Raw genomic sequence first — 21,534 nt, forward strand, 5'->3', positions numbered from 1 at the left:
GCCTTCCAGGTCCACCAATGAGCCACTGATTTTTAAAATTCCAGGCTTTGAGTCCCTCTGTTTGTAAGAAATCATGCAATTCAGCCTCTCTGGTTTTCTGACATCTTTTTTTAAATAAAAAAAATCCCAGAGAAAGCTTTTGTTTGTTTTGTTTTGTTTTGTTTTTCTTGCACTCATTTTCAATCAAGAAGGCAAGTGTCCACATTTATCTTTCTTTTGTGAAGATTTATATTTCTTATTCAAGTTTTGAGAGAGATGGTTTATCCTGGTTTAGGCTCAATATATCTACAAGCAACACAAATTATCCACTGTGTATGAACACTGAACTGCTTTGTTACTTAATTGTATAACGTCCAGAAAAATCCAAAACATGGGCCGACACTTCCACTTACCTATGATGATCTGTTTCAGAATTTGTTCACTATTTTTGCCTTTGTAGACATTGTAGATTTTACTTACTTTTCCACCAGTTCAACCACTCATCCTTTCATTTTCTTTTTAAAAATTTTTCAGAACTTTTAGAATTCTTGGGATCCCTGGGTGGCACAGCGGTTTGGCGCCTGCCTTTGGCACAGGGCAGGATCCTGGAGACCCAGGATCGAGTCCCACATCGGGCTCCCGGTGCATGAAGCCTGCTTCTCCCTCTGCCTATGTCTCTGCCTCTCTCTCTCTCTCTCTCTGTGACTATCATAAATAAATTTAAAAAAAAAAAAAAAAAAAAAAAGAACTTTTAGAATTCTTTTACCAGAGGGATCTTTGAAGGATCTGAGTGCCATCTATTAGGAAATGAAGGCTCTTCTTTATGTTCCCAAGGCTTGATTTTTATTACTGTTTTTTTTTACTATAACTGTATATATTGCCATTTATTTTACTGGACAATGTATTAATTTCCTGTGGATACTGTAATAAATTATGACAAAATAAATTTTTGTTTCTTTCTTCTTCGTTCACTTTTTCTTCTATATTTTTCTTTTTTTCTTTTTTCTTTTTCTCTTTCTTTCCTTCTTTCTCACCTCTTTTTCCCCTTTTCCCAATACAACTTATTTTTCACCACTCTGCACTGAGCAAAATGACTAGAAGGAAACCTCACCTCAAAAGAAAGAATCAGAAACAGTCCTCTCTCCCACAGAGTTACAAAATTTGGATTACACTTCAATGTTAGAAAGCCAGTTCAGAAACACTATTATAAAGCGACTGGTGGCTCTAGAAAAAAGCACAAAGGACTCAATAGACATCATGACTGCAGAATTTAGATCTAATCAGGCAGATATTAAAAATCAATTGAATGAGATGCAATCCAAACTTGTTAGAAGTCCTAACGATGAGGGTTAACGAGGTGGAAGAACGAGGGAGTGACATAGAAGACAAGTTGATGGCAAAGAGGGAATATGAGGAAAAAAGAGACAAACAATTAAAAGACCATGAGGATAGGTTAAGGGAAATAAGTGATAGTCTGAGGAAGAAAAATCTACGTTTATTTGGGGTTGTTGAGGACGTCAAAAGGGACAGAGGTCCAGAATATGTATTTGAACAAATCATAGCTGAAAACTTTCCTTTATTATTTATTTTTATTTTTTTATTTTTGAAAACTTTCCTAATCTGGGAAGGGAAACAGGCATTCAGATCCAAGAAATAGAGATATCTCCCCCTAAAATCAATAAAAACCATTCAACACCTCGATATTTAATACTTAAACTTGCAAATTCGAAAGATAAAGAGAAGATCCTTAAAGCAGCAAGAGACAAGAAATCCCTGACTTTTATCGGAAGGAGTATTAGGTTAACAGCAGACCTCTCCACAGACCTGGCAGGCCAGAAAGGGCTGGCAGGATATATTCAGGGTCCTAAATGAGAAGAACATGCAACCAAGAATACTGTATGCAGCAAGGCTCTCATTCAGAATGGAAGGAGAGATAAAGAGCTTCCAAGACAGGCAGGAACTGAAAGAATATGTGACCTCCAAAGCAGCTCTGCAAGAAATTTTAGGGGGGACTCTTAAAATTCCCCTTTAAGAAGAAGTCCAGTGGAACAATCCACAAAAACAAAGACTGAATAGATATCATGATGACACTAAACTCATATCTTTCAACAGTAACTCTGAACGTGAACGGGCTGAATGACCCCATCAAAAGGCGCAGGGTTTCAGACTGGATAAAAAAGCAGGACCCATCTATTTGCTGTCTACAAGAGACTCAGTTTAGACAGAAGGACACCTACAGCCTGAAAATAAAAGGTTGGAGAACCATTTACCATTCAAAGGGTCCTCTAAAGAAAGCCGGGGTAGCCATCCTTATATCAGATAAACTAAAATTTACCCCGAAGACTGTAGTGAGAGATGAAGAGGGACACTATCTCATACTTAAAGGATCTATCCAACAAGAGGACTTAACAAACCTCAATACATATATGCCCCAAATGTGGGAGCTGCCAAATATATCAATGAATTAATAACCAAAGTTAATATGCTTAGAAAATAATACACTTATACTTGGTGACTTCAATCTAGCGCTTTCTACCCTCGATAGGTCTTCTAAACACAACATCTCAAAAGAAACGAGAGCTTTAAATGATACACCGGACCAGATGGATTTCACAGATATCTACAGAACTTTACATCCAAACTCAAATGAATATACATTCTTCTCAAGTGCACATGGAACTTTCTCCAGAATAGACCACAAACGGGGTCACAAATCAGGTCTGAACCAATACCAAAAGTTTGGGATCGTCCCCTGCATATTCTCCGAAAATAATGCCTTGAAATTAGAACTAAATCATAGCAAGAAGTTTGGATGGACTTCAAACACGTGGAGGTTAAGGACCATCCTGCTAAAAGATGAAAGGGTCAACCAGGAAATTAAGGAAGAATTAAAAAGATTCATGGAAACTAATGAGAATGAAGATACAACCGTTCAAAATCTTTGGGATGCAGCAAAAGCAGTCCTAAGGGGGAAATACGTCACAATACAAGCATCCATTCAAAAACTGGAAAGAACTCAAATACAAAAGCTAACCTTACACCAAAAGGAGCTAGAGATAAAACAGCAGATAGGCCTACACCCAGCAGAAGAAGAGAGTTAATAAAGATTCGAGCAGAACTCAACGAAATCGAGACCAGAAGAACAGTGGAACAGATCAACAAAACCAGGAGTTGGTTCTTTGAAAGAATTAATAAGATAGATAAACCATTAGCCAGCCTTATTAAAAAGAAGAGAAAGAAGACTCAAATTAATAAAATCATGAATGAGAAAGGAGAGATCACTACCAACACCAAGGAAATACAAACGATTTTAAAAACATACTATGAACAGCTATAGGCCAATAAATTAGGCAATCTAGAAGAAATGGACGTATTCCTGGAAAGCCACAAACTACCAAACTGGAACAGGAAGAAATAGAAAACCTGAACAGGCCAATAACCAGGGAGGAAATTGAAGCAGTCATCAAAAACCTCCCAAGACACAAAAGTCCAGGGCCAGATGGCTTCCCAGGGGAATTCTATCAAACGTTTAAAGAAGAAACCATACCTATTCTACTAAAGCTGTTTGGAAAGATAGAAAGAGATGGAATACTTCCAAATTCGTTCTGAGGCCAGCATCCCCTTATTTCCAAAACCAGACAAAGACCCCAGCAAAAAGGAGAATTACAGACCAATATCCCTGATGAACATGGATGCAAAATTTCTCAACAAGATACTAGGCAATAGGATCCAACAGTACATTAAGAAAATTATTCACTATGTATGACCAAGTAAGATTTATTCCCGGGACACAAGGCTGGTTCAATACTCGTCAAACAATGTGATTCCTCATATCAGCAAGAGAAAAACCGAGAACCATATGATGCTCTCATTAGATACAGAGAAAGCATTTGACAAAATACAGCATCCATTCCTGATCAAAACTCTTCAGAGTGTAGGGATAGAGGGAACATTCCTCAACATCTTAAAAGCCATCTATGAAAAGCCCACAGCAAATATAATTCTCAATGGGTAAGCACTGGGAGCCTTTCCCCTAAGATCAGGAACAAGACAGGGAATGTCCACTCTCACCACTGCTATTCAATTTAGTACTGGAAGTCCTAGCCTCAGCAATAAGACAACAAAAAGACATTAAAGGCATTCAAATTGGCAAAGAAGTAGTCAAATTCTCCCTCTTTGCCGATGACATAGTACTCTACATAGAAAACCCAAAAGCCTCCACCCCAAGATTGCTAGAACTCATACAGCACTTTGGTAGTGTGGCAGGATACAAAATCAATGCCCAGAAATCAGTGGCATTTCTATACACTAACTGAGACTGAAGAAAGAGAAATTAAGGAGTCAATCCTATTTACAATTGCACCCAAAAGCATAAGATACCTAGGAATAAACCTAACCAAAGAGGTAAAGTTTCTATACTCTAAAAACTATTGAACACTTCTGAAAGAAATTGAGGAAGACACTAAGAGTTGGAAAAATATTCCATGCTCATGGATTGGCAGAATTAATATTGTGAAAATGTCAATGTTACCCAGGGCAATTTACAGGTTTAATGCAACCCCTAGCAAAATACCATGGACTTTCTTCAGAGAGTTAGAACAAATTATTTTAAGATTTGTGTGGAATCAGAAAAGACCCCAAATAGCCAGGGGAATTTTAAAAAAGAAAATCATATCTGGGGGCATCACAATGCCAGATTTCAGGTTGGACTACAAAGCTGTGTTCATCAAGACAGTGTGGTTCTGGCAGAAAAACCGACACATAGATCAATGGAACAGAATAGGGAACCCAGAAGTGGACCCTCAACACTATGGTCAACTAATATTTGATAAAGGAGGAAAGACTATCCATTGGAAGAAAGACAGTCTCTTCAATACATGGTGCTGGGAAAATTGGAATCTGCATGCAGAAGAATGAAAATAGACCACTCTCTTGCACGAGACACAAAGATAAACTCAAAATGGATGGAAGATCTTAATGTGAGACAAGATTCCATCAAAATCCTAGAGGAGAACACAGGCAACACTCTTTTCAACACAGCCACACTAACTTCTTGCAGGATACATCCACGAAGGCCAAAGAAACAAACAAACTAAAAATGAACTATTGGGACTTCATCAAGATAAGAAGCTTTTGCACAGCAAAGGATACAGTCAACAAAACTCAAAGACAACCTACAGAATGGGAGAAGATATTTGCAAATGATGTATCAGATAAAGGGCTAGTTTCCAAGATCTATAAAGAACTTATTAAAGTCAACACCAAAGAAACAAACCATCCAATCATGAAATGGGCAAAAGACATGAACAGAAATCTCACAGAGGAAGACATAGACATGGCCAACATGCACATGAGAAAATGCTCTGCATCACTTGCCATCAGGGAAATACAAATCAAAACCACAATGAGATCCCACCTCACGCCAGTGAGAATGGGGAGAATTAATAAGGCAGGAAACCACAAATGTTGGAGAGCATGCAGAGAAAATGGAACCCTCTTACACTGTTGGTGGCAATGTGAACTGGTGTTGCCACTCTGGAAAACTGTGTGGAGATTCCTCAAAGAGTTAAAAATAGACCTGCCCTAGGACCCAGCAATTGCACTGCTGGGGATTTACCCCAACGATAAAGATGGAGTGAAATGCCGGGACACCTGCACCCTGATGTTTATAGTAGCAATGTCCACAATAGCCAAACTGTTGAAGGAGCCTCGGTGTCCATCGAAAGATGAATGGATAATGAAGATGTGGTTTATGTATTCAATGGAATATTACTGAGCCATTAGAAATGACAAATACCCACCATTTGCTTCAACGTGGATGGAACTGGAGGGTATAATGCTGAGTGAAATAAGTCAATCGGAGAATGACAAACAGTATATGGTCTCATTCATTTGGGGAATATAAATAATAGTGATGGGAATAGAAGGGAAGGGAGAAGAAATGCGTAGGAAACATCAGAAAGGGAGACAGAACATGAAGACTCCTAAGTGTGGGAAACGAACTAGGGGTGGTGGAAGGGGAGGAGGGCGGGGGGTGGGGGTGAATTTGTGGTGGGCACTGAGGGGGGCAGTTGATGGAATGAGCACTGGGTGTTATTCTGTATGTTGGCAAGTTGAACACCAATAAAAAACAAATTTACTATTAAAAATAATATATTGGGATCCCTGGGTGGCGCAGCGGTTTGGCGCCTGCCTTTGGCCCAGGGCGCGATCCTGGAGACCGGGGATCGAATCCCACGTCGGGCTCCCGGTGCATGGAGCCTGCTTCTCCCTCTGCCTGTGTCTCTGCCTCTCTCTCTCTCACTGTGTGCCTATCATAAATAAATAAAAAAAAAAATTAAAAAAAAAAAATAATATATTATCTGTAGCTATTACTAACATTACATAGTGTAATATGAAAATATGTCAGTTGTTAAAATGAAAATAATTTTATGGTTTTTTTGAGTAGAGAAAAGCAAGATAAAAAGATATCCTTAATATCTCTGTGTCTGATGATGAAAAATATTAAAAGAAAATTTTAAGGGGCTTATGCATAGCTTATTTGGAAATTTTATTTGCATAAAAACCACAGCATTTATTAAAATAGAGGTATCAATCTAAAAAATGTCAAAAAAATTTCACATTAAATTTTTACCAAATCTGTACAATTTTCTGGCCTCTGTATAAAATATATAGAGAAATAAGACCTTATTCTAAGGGATAACTCATTTATGTGAAATTGGACAGATAAAATGTACATACTTGATATAACTGGAAAACAGTTTGACTTTATTAAGAAGTGTTATGCTGTGGTCAAGTTTAATAAAGAAGAAGAGACAAAATTATTGGTGATTGTGATTATTAGATACAATTTATGAAAAGCTGAGCTTGAGCTGACATTGAAGGAACTATAATTTGTTGATGGGACCTGCGTTCAGCCAGAAAGACCATCAATTATATTTTGAATTTTGCCAAGTACTGACCAATCCACTCATGTATCTATATTAAATGGCGATAGTGTTTATTGAGCCCTTGCCATGAGCCAGGAAAGGTAAGTAGTATGATTCCTAACATTTTATTAACAATTTCGGGGCTGAAGGGCGGGCGCTGGGGGGCTGTAGTGAACACCACAGCCCATGTAGTCCCCAGGCCGGAGGTCTGGCCGCAGGTTTAGTCCCCAGCCCGGGGCCCGGCCGCAGGTGCAGCCCCCAGCCCGAGGCACAGACACAAGTGCAGCCCCCAGCCCGAGGCCCGGCCATAGGTGGAGTCCACAGCCCACACCACCTCCTCCACGACCATGCTGCTATTTTTCAACCTCATCCTCTGGGAGCAGCTGGTATTTATGCTGTGTGGGTGCCTATGTCCGTGTCACTTGAGATGCCTGTGGCCATTTCCTTGAGGACGTGCCTGCCGTCTGCACACTGAGCTCAGCTATGAGGAGGCTGCTTTCGCCCTCAGCCTGGCTGGCGCTGCCCCCCTGTCTCAGAGAGCTGCCTGCATCTGCACACCTGCCGCCCCCCTCCCCGGGGTGTCTGTACAGCAGCTGCAGTGGCTTTGGGACTGGCTTCCCAGCTCGGCCGGGGGGTGGGGTAGCCGTGCAGCCACTCTCAGGTGAACAGATGGCAGCACCTTCCCCCCACTCCGCCGAGGGCTGCAGGGATGGGGGCCGAGGGCCCGGGCCCTTTCAGCCCCGCCTGGGTGGAGAACTCGGCCCAAAGGCTCTCGCAGGAGGAGGAAAGGAGCTGCAGTTGAAGTGGACATCAGATGGTGCCCTCCTCAGCATCATATCTATCTATGTGATAGATGTAGAATTTAAGGAACACAGTTAGTTCCAAGATGAATAAGGAATAGCTGATAAAGCATCAAATGTGATCTCTCTCTCCAGGATGCATTTTATTCTTAATCAAAGTTACTTGATTTAGTACACATACATGAGTCAGTATTTATTTACTTATTTACTTATATGGCATAAAATGTAAAATAAAAATAATATACCATATAATATTTTATTACACTAGCATAGTGGGGTTTTTTCAATTCTCAAGACAAAGGATGATATTGATATTTTAATCTCAACTTCCAACTTTTAAAGATATTTATTTAAAACAGTAGAGAATGTGTATCAGGACATAAAAGCCAAGGAAAAGTAAAATCCCAAGGAAGATATATAATTGTTTCGAACTTATCAAGATTTTGCAGAAAATCAAATATAAGAATAAAATATACCACACAGATATAAAAATAATTAAGTCTCCATGAACTAATATATAAAGTTGACTAAAATAATCTTCAAGTATTTGCTACATTTAAATGGAAGAAGCAGAGAAGAAATTAGTCAAATTTGAGAATGTTGGGATGCCTGGGTGTCTCAGTGGTTGGACGTCCGCTTTCAGCTCAGGGCATGATCCCGGGGTCTTGGGATCTAGTCCCAAATCAGACTCCCAAAGGGGAGCCTGCTTCTCTCTCTTCCTGTGTCTCTGCCCCTCTCTCTGTGTCTCTCATGAATAAATAAGAAAAATATTTTTTAAAATGTTTTTAAAAATTGAGAATGCTTACAATGGAACAGAAAAATAAAATGCTTGCTTCACCTGCTGTTTCCTTAAAGTATAAATAAAGGGATTCAAAAGTGGAGCAACAGAAGTATTGAGAACTGCCACTCCCTTCATCAAGGATATCCTCTGTTTGACTGAGGGTTTAAGGTACATAAAGATGCAGCTGCCATATGAGAGGGAGATGACAATCATGTGAGAAGAACAGGTGGAGAAAGATTTTTTCTCTGGTTGGCAGAAGGAATTTTTAAAATTGTCAGGGCAATATATGTGTATGATAGAATTACGAATGCCAAAGTGACCAGCAGAGTCACCAAAGCTAAGATGAAACTCATCATTACCAACACGTGTCTGTCCGTGCAGGAGATCTGCAGGAGGGGAGCAGTGTCACAGCAGAAATGATCAATGACACTGGAATCACAGAAGTCCAGGCTTAAGCCTAAAATGAGTCCTGGAAAGATGATGAGGAAACCAGTGATCCAAGAGCTAAGGACTAGCTGGATACAGATTTTGCTGCTCATAATGGTTGTGTAATGCAGGGGCTTGCAGATGGCGACATAACGATCGTAGGACATGACAGCCAGGAGGTAACATTCAGATGCTCCAAGAAGGAAGGCAAAGCAACTGAGTTGCACAACAGTTATAGGAAATGGTTCTGGGGAACCCTGGGTGGCGCAGCGGTTTGGCGCCTGCCTTTGGCCCAGTGCGTGATCCTGCAGACCCGGGATCGAATCCCACATCCGGCATGGAGCCTGCTTCTCCCTCTGCCTGTGTCTCTGCCTCTCTCTCTCTCTGTGTGTGACTATCATAAATAAATAAAAATTTAAAAAAAAGGAAATGGTTTTGTCACCAGTTGCCTTGCTTACAAGCAATTTGAGGATGCAGACTGTCGTATAAGAAATTTCTAAGAAAGAAAAATTTCGAAGAAAGAAATACATAGGGGTCTTGAGATGTGAGTCCAGCAAAGTGAGGGTAATAACTAAGTTGCCTGAGATGCTTAGCAAGTAGGTGAGGAGCAGGAAGACAAATAGCACAATCTTCAGTTTTGGGTCCTCCGTCAATGCTGCTAAGATAAATACTGTCACAGTTGTATGGTTTTCCATCTTGACCTCTTTATATGCTTCTGCTCTGGTAAAAATATTGAGAAAACAATATGCACAGGAACCAATAGTAAATTATGAAGATAATTATGTCAGAATATTAGTAGTTGCTATTGATTATACATACTAATAGGGCACATTTTTGAAATGACTAATGTAAGATAAAGTAACAAAAACTAGTACTTATATTTTTTATTATTTTTATTACTTTATTTTTGAGGAAAGACAAATATTTTCTACAAATCTGATGAATAAAACACTATCTTATAAATCATCTTTGTAGTCTGGCTTAGATTTATGGTAATGAGGTAAAGAAATTAACAAGCATGTGAAAAAATTATTTCTACTTTTCTCAGTATGTAAGCGCTAAGATGTCACAGTACTACTCAGCCTGATGACTGTATAAATATCATTGCCTCATGGAACTGACCATGAGTGCAACAGAGAAACAAGGTGATATAGAAATACTTGTGATGGTTGAAAATAGAAATCAAGCTTAGATTTAAGTTTAATTCTGGAAGTAATTCCGGGTAACAACTGTAACTCTTCCCTGGTTTGGCCTGCGCTGCCTCTACTTAGATAATGAACACTCTATCTTGGTCCTGATTTTTTTATTCCTATAAATCAGTGTTTTGTCCCTATTCCATCTCTTCATTTCTTCACTTTTACTGCCTCCTATGCCAATATTAAACTTATCTGATTGCATACTAAAACTGACTTGAACAGAATTAAACAAATTCAGTGTTTCTTCTGGTTATAGTTCTGAAAACGGGAAGAGAATAAGAATAATGAAGTGAAATGCAAAATAAAGTAAATAAGTGTTCAAAGAGAAGGGAAATAGAGAAGAAAAAGTAAAAAAGAAGGAAGACAAAAGAAGTAGAAAAGCGGTAAGACAGTAAGGGAAGACGATAAAGAGAAAAACTTACCATTAAGATTGGATTTTTCTTCAGATGTGACAGTGACTGGTATTTAGCTCTGGGCCTCTTACCTGATAGATAGAAATGAGTTACATCAAAGCTGTAATTTACCTCCACCAAGGGGAATACAGAGAAAAAACTCTGGCAAATTTTACTCAGATGATCAGTCACTTGGCAAGTGTTTTTAGACACTTGCAAGTAATGCTGACTGCCCCCAAATAATGTGGTAAGTCCACAGATAAGCCCGTGCAAATGGAGTTGACTATGTGGTTGAATATTACATAAGCTCTCAATAAGCTAAATGTCATGAAAACTCCTAGCTATAAACATTTCATCCCTTGAGGGCAATTTTCTTGTTTGATGACTTCATTATCAGTTACCCTTCTCGAAGGAGTTCATCATCAATATGAATCACTTATTAAACAATTTTTTTAGTTTCATTGGTAGAATTTAGTGTATTCATGTGCTGCATACAGCACCTGATGCTCATTAACATCAAGGGCTGTCCTTAGTGCCCATCCCTGCACCCATCTTCCCTCCAGAAATCCTCAGTTTGCTCCCTGTAGTTAAGTTTCTTATAGTTTGCCCCTCTCTAATTTTTTATCTTATTTTATTTTTCCCTCTACTCCCCTATGTTCATTTGTTTTGTTTCTTAAATTCCACATGAGTGGAATCATATGATAATTGTCTTTCTCTGACAGATTTATTTCGCTTAGCATAATACCCTCTAGTTCCATCCACATCATTGCAAATGGCAAGATTTCATTATTACTGTTATTGTTTTTAATAAATTTATTTTTTATTGGTCTTCAATTTGCAACATCAACCCAAAGCCTAACACTAACATTAAGCATAGTTCCATTTGGAACTTAGGTGTGACATGCCATCGTGTTGGATGTATCGTGTTGGTCAAAACCCATCACGAAACACCTCGCGGTGACACAGGGATATTTAAGCCACAGGTCATTATCGCTGGGAGCCATTGTGAAGGCTGCGACCCCCAGGCCCAGAAGGAGGCACTTCTGTCTCATTCAAAATAGAACAGGACACAATTGGACGGTTTGACTACAGAAGATCACCATGTCTGCATCTTAGAGCATTCCCACCCCATCATGGTGTCCCCATTGAAATGAGGCCGGAGGTCAAGTGAAAACTGTCGAATCCAGGCCACTTTCACCTGGTACTCCATGCCACATCTCACCTCTTCATGTCAGTCCACCATCCTTAAAATTTGCGCCTCAGACACACAGGACACCAGCTCACGTGCATTGCAGATATTCATAGACCCCTGATGATGTCCCTAGGAAGAGGATTCTGACTGTTCGATCACTGTGCAGGTTGGGAACCTGTGGACTATATGAGAGACATGGTGGGTTAGATAGGTCACAGATCTGCGAAGCCAAGCACAGAAAGAAAGGTCTGAATTCAGCTCCATCTCCAGAAATGTAGGACCTTCCTTGCATTTTCAGAGAGTTGTGGCTATGGCATTTTTGGCTGCGGATGTAAAGTTAACGAGATAACGTGGGGCAAGCAGTCATCTGCCAAGAAGGGGCTCTGGATAGGTCTGACTGAAGGGAGGGGCCCAAGGGCTGGAATCTTGAAAAAGTGACGTCACTACCTTGGGGACAAGCGTGTAACGGATTTAGAACTCTGGTAACCAGGAAGCTGCATTGAACAATGTCCCTTTTTCCAGTGCACTTAACTGGAGCCGGTCAGGAGAACAAGACCTTCTGTTGCTGTTGCCCTACTTTCAGTGGCTCTGGGCTTAGGAGAGTCCAGAAAGAGAGATGTTCATGCCACTATGGACGTCAGTTCGGCCCTCTTTCCGAAGCTTCTGGTGATGTGCGGGAGTCTTCAACAGGTACCACAAGGCACCTTGTGGGAGGCTAATGGAGAGCAGACCACACTGTAATCTCAGCTGAGGGGGATCGCACCTCTTTCACCCTCATTGGTGTGTGTCCGTTTGCGTATGTGTAAAAGGGTGTGTTAGTGTGAGATTGTGTGTGTGTGTGTGTGTGTAGAGGGGACAGAAGAGAGGAACATGCCCTTCCTGGGCAGAAATCAGCTGCCATGGTTTGGAAGTCTGACACATCTTTGGTGTTCAGAATCCAGGTCATAGCAGGCAAGATGAGAAGGTGAGTGCTGAGGGCCAAGCTCAACTTCAAGTATGTTAAGTCATGAGCGCAAGAGTCTCTTTCATCTGGCTTCTCCTTGCCAGATGTCCCTTCAGCTGCCCCTGTGCTGTGAAGCAGAGAACACGATTTCTAAACGGGTGTTCCCTTGTTGTGATGTGGAGGGAGTACCCTAATGTCTCTAGGCCCTGTACATACGGGGCACTGTATTTGCAGAGCTGCACCCAGGAGATCTTGGAGGAGATGTTCTGTGGCTTCAACTCTTCTAACTCCCTAGACAATGATCGGGTGCACCAGGCAAACAAGGAGCAGTGCTGTTCTGAAGTGAGAATGGGAAGAGGGTTCTCCACAGAGAGATGGCCACCACGCACACATGGAGAGAAACCTGGGGTCCTCCCATAGTGGTTACACACCAGTGCCGCACAGGCCCAAATGCAAAGAGACCTGAACCACCACCCCTAACCTCCGGCTGTGTCTGAGGTGATAAGACTCTATTCCCCTAGGTTGGAGAGGTGCAGAATAGATTTCATGCTTTTGAGGAGTGGGAGTGGTTTGTTTTTTTTCACTCAGAGCACTGAGTGTCTTTGCGTTCAGTATCATTTTCCTTATTGCACCCATGCGCCCCAGGTATCCTGTGTAGAACGCAGCTTCACTGTCGTTGCACAACGTCTGCTGGCCTCAGAAAAGATCACACTGAAGACGGTGATTTAAGACAAAAGGAAGGGTGGGATGAAGCCATTCTCTTTCTTTATCTCTAAGGTGTCATGTGTCAGAACACATCTGATCATTGTAGGCCAAATGGGTCATGAGCTGTGTCCTTAGAGGTCCTCGTAGTACTCTATCAATGATGCCGTCTGCCACAGTGATTCAGCCATTCAAGGCCCTTGGCATTGACATGATGCCTTTCTCTTGCCATTTCTCCTGTGCTGCAAGGAGCACCTTGTGTGTCCCCACAAATTGTTTCAGTTGCTTGATCTGCGATAACCTGGAAGCCCAGTTTGGGTGGAAGCCCTCTGATGCCTCCTGACCCAAGTCTTTTTTGTAGAGATCCACACAGGAAATCTAGGATGAGGCTTAACCCTGACCCTGACCCTAATCCTGACCCCTAAAACTGAGGCCTTACCTGACCCTTTCACTGAGGCCTAACCCTGAGGCCTAACCCTGACACTGACACTAACCCTAACCCTGACCCTATACCTGAGGCCGAACCCTGACCCTATCCCTGAGGTCTAACCCTGAGGCTTAAACCTGACCATAACACTGACCATAACCCTAATCCTGAGGCCTAACCCTGAGGCCTAACGCTCACCTTAACCCTGAGGCCTAACCCCTAACCCTGATGCTAAACCTGAGGCCTAACACTAACCCTATCCCTGAGGCCTAACCCTGACCCTAACCCTAACCCCAAACCTGATGCTAACCCTGAGGCCTAACCCTGAGGCCTAACCCTGACCCTATCCCTAACTCTAACTCTTTCCCTGAGGCCTAACTCTGAAGCCTCACCTTAACCCTAACCCTGAGGCCTAACCCCTAACCTTGAGGCCTAACTTGGATGCCTACCGCTTACCGTAACACTGAGCACTAACCCCTAAACCTGTGGCCTAACCCTGTCCCTAACCCATAACCCTAACCCTGGGGCCTAAATCCTAACCCTAACCCTGAGGCCTAAACCCTAAACCTAACCCTAATGCCTACCCTAACCCTAACTCTGAGGCATAACCCCTAACCCTAACCCTGAGGCCTAAACCTAACCCGTAACCCAGAGGCCTAATCTTAACCACTAACCCTGAGGCCTAACACTAACCCCTAACTCTGAGACCTAACCCTAACCCTAACCCTGACCCTAAACCTAACCCTAAACCTAACCCTAACCCTGACCCTGACACTAACCCTATCCCTAACCCTAATCCTGAAGCCTAACACTGAGGCCGCACCCTGAGGCCTAACACTGAAGCCTAACCATGATCGTAACCCTAACTCCTAACCCTGAGGCCTAACACCTAGACCTAACCCTGAGGCCTAAACCTAAATCCTAACCTTGAAGCCTAACCCTAACCCTAACCCTGAGGCCTAAACTTAAACCTGAGGCCAAACCCCGAGGCTTAACCTAAACCCTAACCCTTAGGGCTAACCTTAACACTGACCACAGGCCTAACCCTAACCCCTAGGCCTAACATCTAAACCTAAACCTAAACCTAACCCTAACCCTAACAATAACCCTGAGGCCTAACACTAAGCCCTAACTATGAGGCCTAACCCTGACCTCAAACCCTGAGGCTTAACCCTAACCCTAACCCTGATGCCTAATGCTAACCTAAGCCTAACTCTAACCCTGGCCCTATCCCTGAGGCCTAACACTGAGGCCGAACCCTAACCCTAACCCTGACCCTAACCCTAACCCTAACCTTAACCCTGACCCTGACCCTAACGCTGACCCTGACCCTGACCCTAACCCTAAACCTAACCCTGACCCTGACCCTGATGCTAACTTTAAACCTAACCCTAACCCTAACCCTGAGGCCTAACCCCTAGTCCTAACCCTGAGGCCTAAACCTAAACACTAACCCTGATGCCTTACCCTAACTGCTAACCCTGAGGCCTAAACCTAACCCTAGGGCCTTACCCTGAGGCCTAACTCTGAGGCCTAACCTTGAGGCCTAAACCTAAGCCAAACCCTGAGGCCTAACCATGAGGCCTAACCGTGAGGCCTAAACCTAACCCTAACCCTTAGGCCTAACCCTAAAACTGACCCCAGGCCTAACCTTAAACCTAACCCCTAAACCCTAACCCTAACTCTAACCCCTAGGCCTAAACCCTCAACATAACCCCTCGGCCTAAACCCTAACAATAATGCTGAGGCCTAACCCTAACCCCTAACCCTGAGGCCTAACCGTAACCACTAACTCTGAGGCTTCGCCCTAACTCTAACTCTGACCCTAACCCTAACCCTCACCTTAACCCTGACCCTGACCCTAAATTTAACCCTGTCCCTATACCTAATCCTAACTCAAACCCTGACCCTAACCCTAACCCTGACCCTGACCCTAACCCTAACCTTAACATTAACCCTAACCCTAACCTTGAGAACTAACACTGAGGCCTAACCCTGAGGCCTATACTTAATCTTAACCCTAACTCCTAACCCTGAGACCTAACCTGTAGACCTAACACTGAGGCCTAAACCTAAACCCTAACCCTGCAGCCTAACCCTAACCCTAACCCTGAGGCCTAAACCTAACCCCTAGCCCTAAGGCCTAACCCTAACCCCTTACACTAACCCTAACCCTGAAGCCTAACTCTAACCCTAACCCTAATGCTAAATGTGACCCTGACCCTAACCCTAACCTTAACCCTTACCCTAATCCTAACCCTAACACACTGAGGCCTAACCCTGAGGCCTAACCCTGAGGCCGAACCCTAACCCTAACCCTAACCTCTAACCCTAAGGCCAAACCTCTAGGCTTAACCCTGAGGCCTAAACCTAAACCCTAAACCTGAAGCCTAACCCTGAGGCCTAACCGTGAGGCCGAAACCTAAACCTGAACCCTTAGGCCTAACCCTAACACTGAACCCAGGTCTAACCCTAACCCTCAGCATAAACCCTAACTCTAACCCTATTCCTTAGGCCTAACCCCTAACCCTAACCACTCAGCATAACTCATAACACTAACCCTGAGGATTAACCCAAACCCCTAACCCTGTGGCCTAACCCTCACCCCTAACCTTGAGGCCAAATTCTAACCCTAACCCTGAGGCCTAAACATAATCCTAACCCTAACCCCTTACCTTAAACCTAACCCTGACCCTAAGGCCTAACCCATAACCCTAACCCCTCGGCCTAACCGCTAAGCCTAATGCAGAGGTCTAACACTAACCCCTAACCCTGAGGCCTAAACCTCACCCCTAAACCTGAGGCCTAACCCTAACCCTAAACCTGAGGACTAACCCTAACCTTAACCCTGAAGCCTAACTTTAAATATAACCCTAACCCCTAACCCTAACCCTCACCCTGAAGCCTAACCCTAACCCTAATCCTGAAGCCTAACCCTAACCCTAACCCTGAGGCCTAACCCTAACCTGAAACATAGATCAATTTGGAAATTAGATGTGACATGCCATTGAGTTGGATGTATTGTGTTGCTCAGGAACCGTCACCAAGCACCTCGGGTGACACAGGGATATTTATGCCACAGGTCATTATCGCTAGGAGCCATGGTGAAGGCTGTGACCCCCAGAGCACAGAAGGAGGCACCTCTGTCTCATTCAAAACAGAACAGGATACAATTGGACGGTTTGACTACAGAAGATCACCATGTCTGCATCTTAGAGCATTCCCACCTCATCATGGTGCCCCCATTGAAATGAGGCCGGAGGTCAAGTGAAAACTGTGGAACCCAGGCCACTTTCAACTGGTACTCCATGCCACATCTCACCTCTTCATGTCAATCCACCATCCTGAAAATTTGTGCCTCAGATACACAGGGCACCAGCTCGCGTGCGTTGCAGATATCATTCATAGACCCACAATGATGTCCCTAGGAAGAAGATTCTGACTCTTCTATCACTGTGCAGGTTGGGAACCTGTGGACTATATGAGAGACACGGTGGGATAGATAGGTCACAGATCTGGGAAGCCAAGCACAGAAAGAAAGTTCTGAATTCAGCTCCGTGTCTAGAAAAGTAGGATCTTCCTTGCATTTTCAGAGAGTTGTGGCTATGGCATTTTTGGCTGCGGATGTAAAGTTAACGAGATAACATGGGGCAAGCAGTCATCTGCCAAGAAGGGGCTCTGGATAGATGTGACTGAGGGGAGGGGCCCACGGGCTGGAATCTTGAGAAAGTGACGTCACTTCCTTGGGGACAAGCGTGTAATGGATTTAGAACTCTGGTAACCAGGAAGCTGCGTTGAACAATGTCCCTCTTTCCAGCACACTTAACTGGAGCCGGTCAGGAGAACAAGACCTTCTGTTGCTGTTGCCCTACTTTCAGTGGCTCTTGGCTTAGGAGAGTCCAGAAAGAGAGATGTTCATGCCGCTATGGACGTCAGTTTGGCCCTCTTTCCGAAGCTTCTGGTTGTGTGGGGGAGAACTCAACAGGTACCTCAAGGAAGGTACCTTGGGGGAGGCCAATGGAGAGCAGGCCACACTGTAATCTCAGCTGAACGGGGTCGCACCTCTTTCACTGTCATTGAGTGTGTGTACATTTGTGTATGTGCAAGAGGATGTGTGTTTGAGACTACTGTGTTTGTGTGTGTGTGTGTGTGTGTGTGTGTGTGTATAGGAGACAGAGGAGAGGAACATGCCCTTCCTGGGTATAAACCAGCTGCTACGGATTGGAAGCCTGACACATCTTTGCTGTTCAGACGCCAGGTCATAGCAGGCAAGATGAGAAGGTGAGTGCTGAGGGCCAAGCTCAACTTCAAGTATGTTAAGTCATGAGCGCAAGAGTGTCTTTCATCTGGGTTCTCGTTTCCAGATGTCCCTTCAGCTGCCCCTGTGCTGTGAAGCAGAGAACACGATTTCTAAAGGGGATGTCCCCTTGTTGTGATGTGGAGGGAGTACTCTAGTGTCTCTTGGCCCTGTACATACAGGGCACTGTATTTGCAGAGCTGCACCCAGGAGATCTTGGAGGAGATGTTCTGTGGCTTTAACTCTTCTAACTCCCTTGACAATGATTGGGTGCTCCAGGCAAACAAGGAGCAGTGATGTTCTGAGGTGAGAATGGGAAGAGGGTACTCCACAGAGAGATGGCTCCCAACAAATATAGAGAGAAACCTGGAGCCCTCCCGTAGTGGTTACACACGAGTGCTGCACAGGCCCAACCGCAAAGAGACCTGGACCTCCACCCCTAACCTCCGGCTACATCTGAGGTATAAAACACTGTTCTCCTAGGTTAGAATGGTGCAGAATAGATTTCATGCTTTTGAGGAGGGGGTGTGGTTTTTTTTTCACTCAGAACAATGAGTATTTTGAGATTCACTACCATTTTCCTTATTTCACCCATGCGCCCCAGGGATCCTGTGTAGAACGCAGCTCCACTGTCATTGCACAACGTCTGCAGGCTCACGAGAGATCATACTAAAGAAGGTGATTTAAGACAAAAGCAAGGGTGGGATGAAGCCATTTTCTATGTTTATCTCTAAGCTGTCATGTGTCAGTACACATCAGCCCATTGCCTGCCCAATGGGTCATGATCTGTGTCCTTAGAGGTCCTCGTAATACACCATCAATGGGACCTTCTGCCACAGTGATTCAGGCATTCAAGGCCTTTGGAACTTTTTTCTTTTTTTTTTTTAATTTTTATTTATTTATGATAGTCACACAGAGAGAGCGAGAGAGGCAGAGACACAGGCAGAGGGAGAAACAGGCTCCATGCACCGGGAGCCCGACGTGGGATTCGATCCCGGGTCTCCAGGGTCGCGCCCTGGGCCAAAGGCAGGCGCTAAACCCTGCACCACCCAGGGATCCCAGGCCTTTGGAACTTGACATGATGCCATTCTCTTGCCATGTCTGTCGTGCTGTAAAGAGCACCTTGGGTGTCCCCACAGACTGTTTAATTTGCTAGATCTGCCATTACCTCGAATCCCAGTTTGGCTGGAAGCCCTCAATGCCTCCTGACCTAAGATACTGACTTTGCCTTTTTTTTAGAGATCCACACAGGAAATCTTGCATGAGTTGCTCCAAGGGTTCAATTCTCCATCTACCCCCAAGAAGCACAGGTGCATCAGGCCACCGACTACAAGCATGGCCGGTCTGGGCTGAGAACCAGTCCCATTCATGGGGAAAGTCAGGACCCACAGATGATCAAGGCAATCCAAGGAACGGGACTAATAACAACTGGCTCCCCTGGGGCCTGCTGGAGAAAGTGCTCTCCCCTGATCCTTCCTCCATAGGTCAGGAACAGACCAAGGTACATCAGCTTAGGGGACATGCCAGGGAGCCCATGCTTTGGTCTCTTCTCAGGCCCAATCTGTGGGATTTTGAGCAGCATTTGAGGTGCTCTCTGTGTTCTATGTGCAGTGGGATGCTTACAGATGACTCCATGGAATACTGGTCTTCGTAAAAGCTCTGAGTTGAGAGAAATGTGAGTGTTGCGCAGCTATTCGTGTGTGTTGAAGTTTCCAATGCTGTGCCCTACGTCTGAACCAACCAATGGTACTTTGAAGCCTAAAACCTTTTTCTGTGTGGGCCCTGAACTCCTTTGTCCTGTACAACTTCCTGAGGGGATTGGTGTCTCTGGGCTGAGTGCCAGACCCTGATCTTCCCAGTGGCTTGTGGTTTGGAAGCTGACAACAGTGCCCCTCCTTGTGTCTCTGGTGTGGAAAGGAATCATCCACCCTGACAACAGATGAGTCCTGGGCCATGGGGACGCTCTGGGAGGCCAGAATGGATACTTTTGTACAGTCCCTGCCACGATCCATCCAGGAGAGAAGCCTCTCAGAAAACGCAGTCGTTTCCCATCTCTATCACGTGTTCAGCACAGCGCAAAGGGTCCTGGGCCAGCAGCTCCTCAAGTGAGTGACCACCCCATACACAGCACAGGGCCTGAGGCTCGCCTCTACTACTGGCATGTTTTGGGAATGTCACTGCACCTCTCTGAGCTTCTTTTTCTTCCTCTGAGAAGGGTTGTGGAAGAGGATGAACCTCATGGGGCTACTGTGGGCAATCCTGGCAGAACACATGGCCTAGAATTCTCTGCTGCCTGGCTCTGTTGAAAGGGCTGCTGGGCATCTTCCTGTGGAGCAGCTGTCTCTCGCCAGCGAAGAAGCTCTCCACATCAAGCCTCATGGGCCTGTGGCACCCTGGGTGTACAGAACACTGGAAAGCAGGCCGTTTTCCTGTTTGCAAAAGACTTCTGGGATTCCATCTAACTGGCACTGCTCCTTGTCCTTCATGTGTCCAGAGCAGCGGTCAGTGGGGAAGACAGAGCAGCTCATGGTCCACTCAGTAGACGGAAAGTGCTGGCTGGGATTCCTTTCTCCAAGAATAGAGATAAAGCGCCTAGGATTGCAGCCACATTTCGAAGCACTAACATCATTGGAAGAATACAGTAGATACACGGTCTCAGTCTCAAGTCTAATCAGAGTGTCAGACAGTCAATCTACCTGTTGTAGGCACGCATGTCCACAGTTGGTTAGATGTGAAATCTTCACGGCCGCCGCATGGGATGAATGATCCCGCCACATTTAGACCACTGGGATGGATGATTAGATCAGGTAAGGGCACTGGGTGACTCAGTCAGTGAGGCCCCTGAATTCAGATCAGGCGATGATCCCAGGGACCTGGCTTTGAGACCTCCATTGGGCTCCCTGCTCAGTGGGGAGCCTGCATTGCCCTCTCCCACTGCAGCTCACCCTGCTTATTCTCTCTTTTTATTAATTTTAATTTTAATTTTTATTATTTTTCACATTACACATACATAATTTAGTTATTTATTTTGTTTTATTTTATTATTATTTTTAATAATAAATTTATTTTTTATTTGCCAAGTTACAGAATAACACCGAGTTCTCATGTTTTCAAGTGCCCCCCTCAGTGCCCGTCACCCATTCACCCCCACACCCCCTCCCCTTCCACCACCCCTAATTCTTTTCCAGAGTTAGTACTCTCATGTTCTGTCACCCTTTCTGATATTTCCTACCCATTTCTTCTCCCTTCCCTTCTATTCCCTTTCATAATTATTTATATTCCCCAAATGAATGAGAACATATAATGTTTGTCCTTTTCCAATTGACTTACACCACTCAGCATAATACCCTCCAGTTCCATTCACGTTGAAGAAAATGGTGGGTATTTGTCATTTCTAATGGCTGAGTAATATTCCATTGTATACATAAGCCACATCTTCTTTATCCATTCAATTTTCGATGGACACCGAG

At 44.0% G+C, this 21,534-nt stretch overlaps 1 protein-coding gene and 1 long non-coding RNA gene across 3 annotated transcripts; one reads left to right on the forward strand and one right to left on the reverse strand.

The window, feature by feature from the left end:
* Positions 1-2,773: 2,773 nt before the first annotated feature.
* LOC119878314 (olfactory receptor 6C65-like) lies at positions 2,774-9,610 on the reverse strand. Its single transcript, XM_038588953.1, is given in 4 exon segments — positions 2,774-2,843; positions 8,536-8,734; positions 8,737-9,153; positions 9,337-9,610. Coding segments are annotated over 4 exon segments (960 nt in total).
* A 7,995-nt stretch (positions 9,611-17,605) lies between these two features.
* LOC119878316 lies at positions 17,606-21,064 on the forward strand. 2 transcript variants are annotated; one of them, XR_005386769.1, is made up of 3 exons: positions 17,606-18,525; positions 18,669-18,742; positions 19,304-21,064. It is a non-coding gene; the product is annotated as an uncharacterized LOC119878316 (long non-coding RNA). The 2 variants fall into 2 exon arrangements; XR_005386768.1 differs by having other exon boundaries at positions 17,606-18,370.
* The last annotated feature ends 470 nt before the right edge of the window (positions 21,065-21,534 follow it).

The sequence above is a fragment of the Canis lupus genome, unplaced genomic scaffold (genome assembly GCF_011100685.1).
Source record: "Canis lupus familiaris isolate Mischka breed German Shepherd unplaced genomic scaffold, alternate assembly UU_Cfam_GSD_1.0 chrUn_S1451H1635, whole genome shotgun sequence".
NCBI lineage: Eukaryota > Metazoa > Chordata > Mammalia > Carnivora > Canidae > Canis > Canis lupus.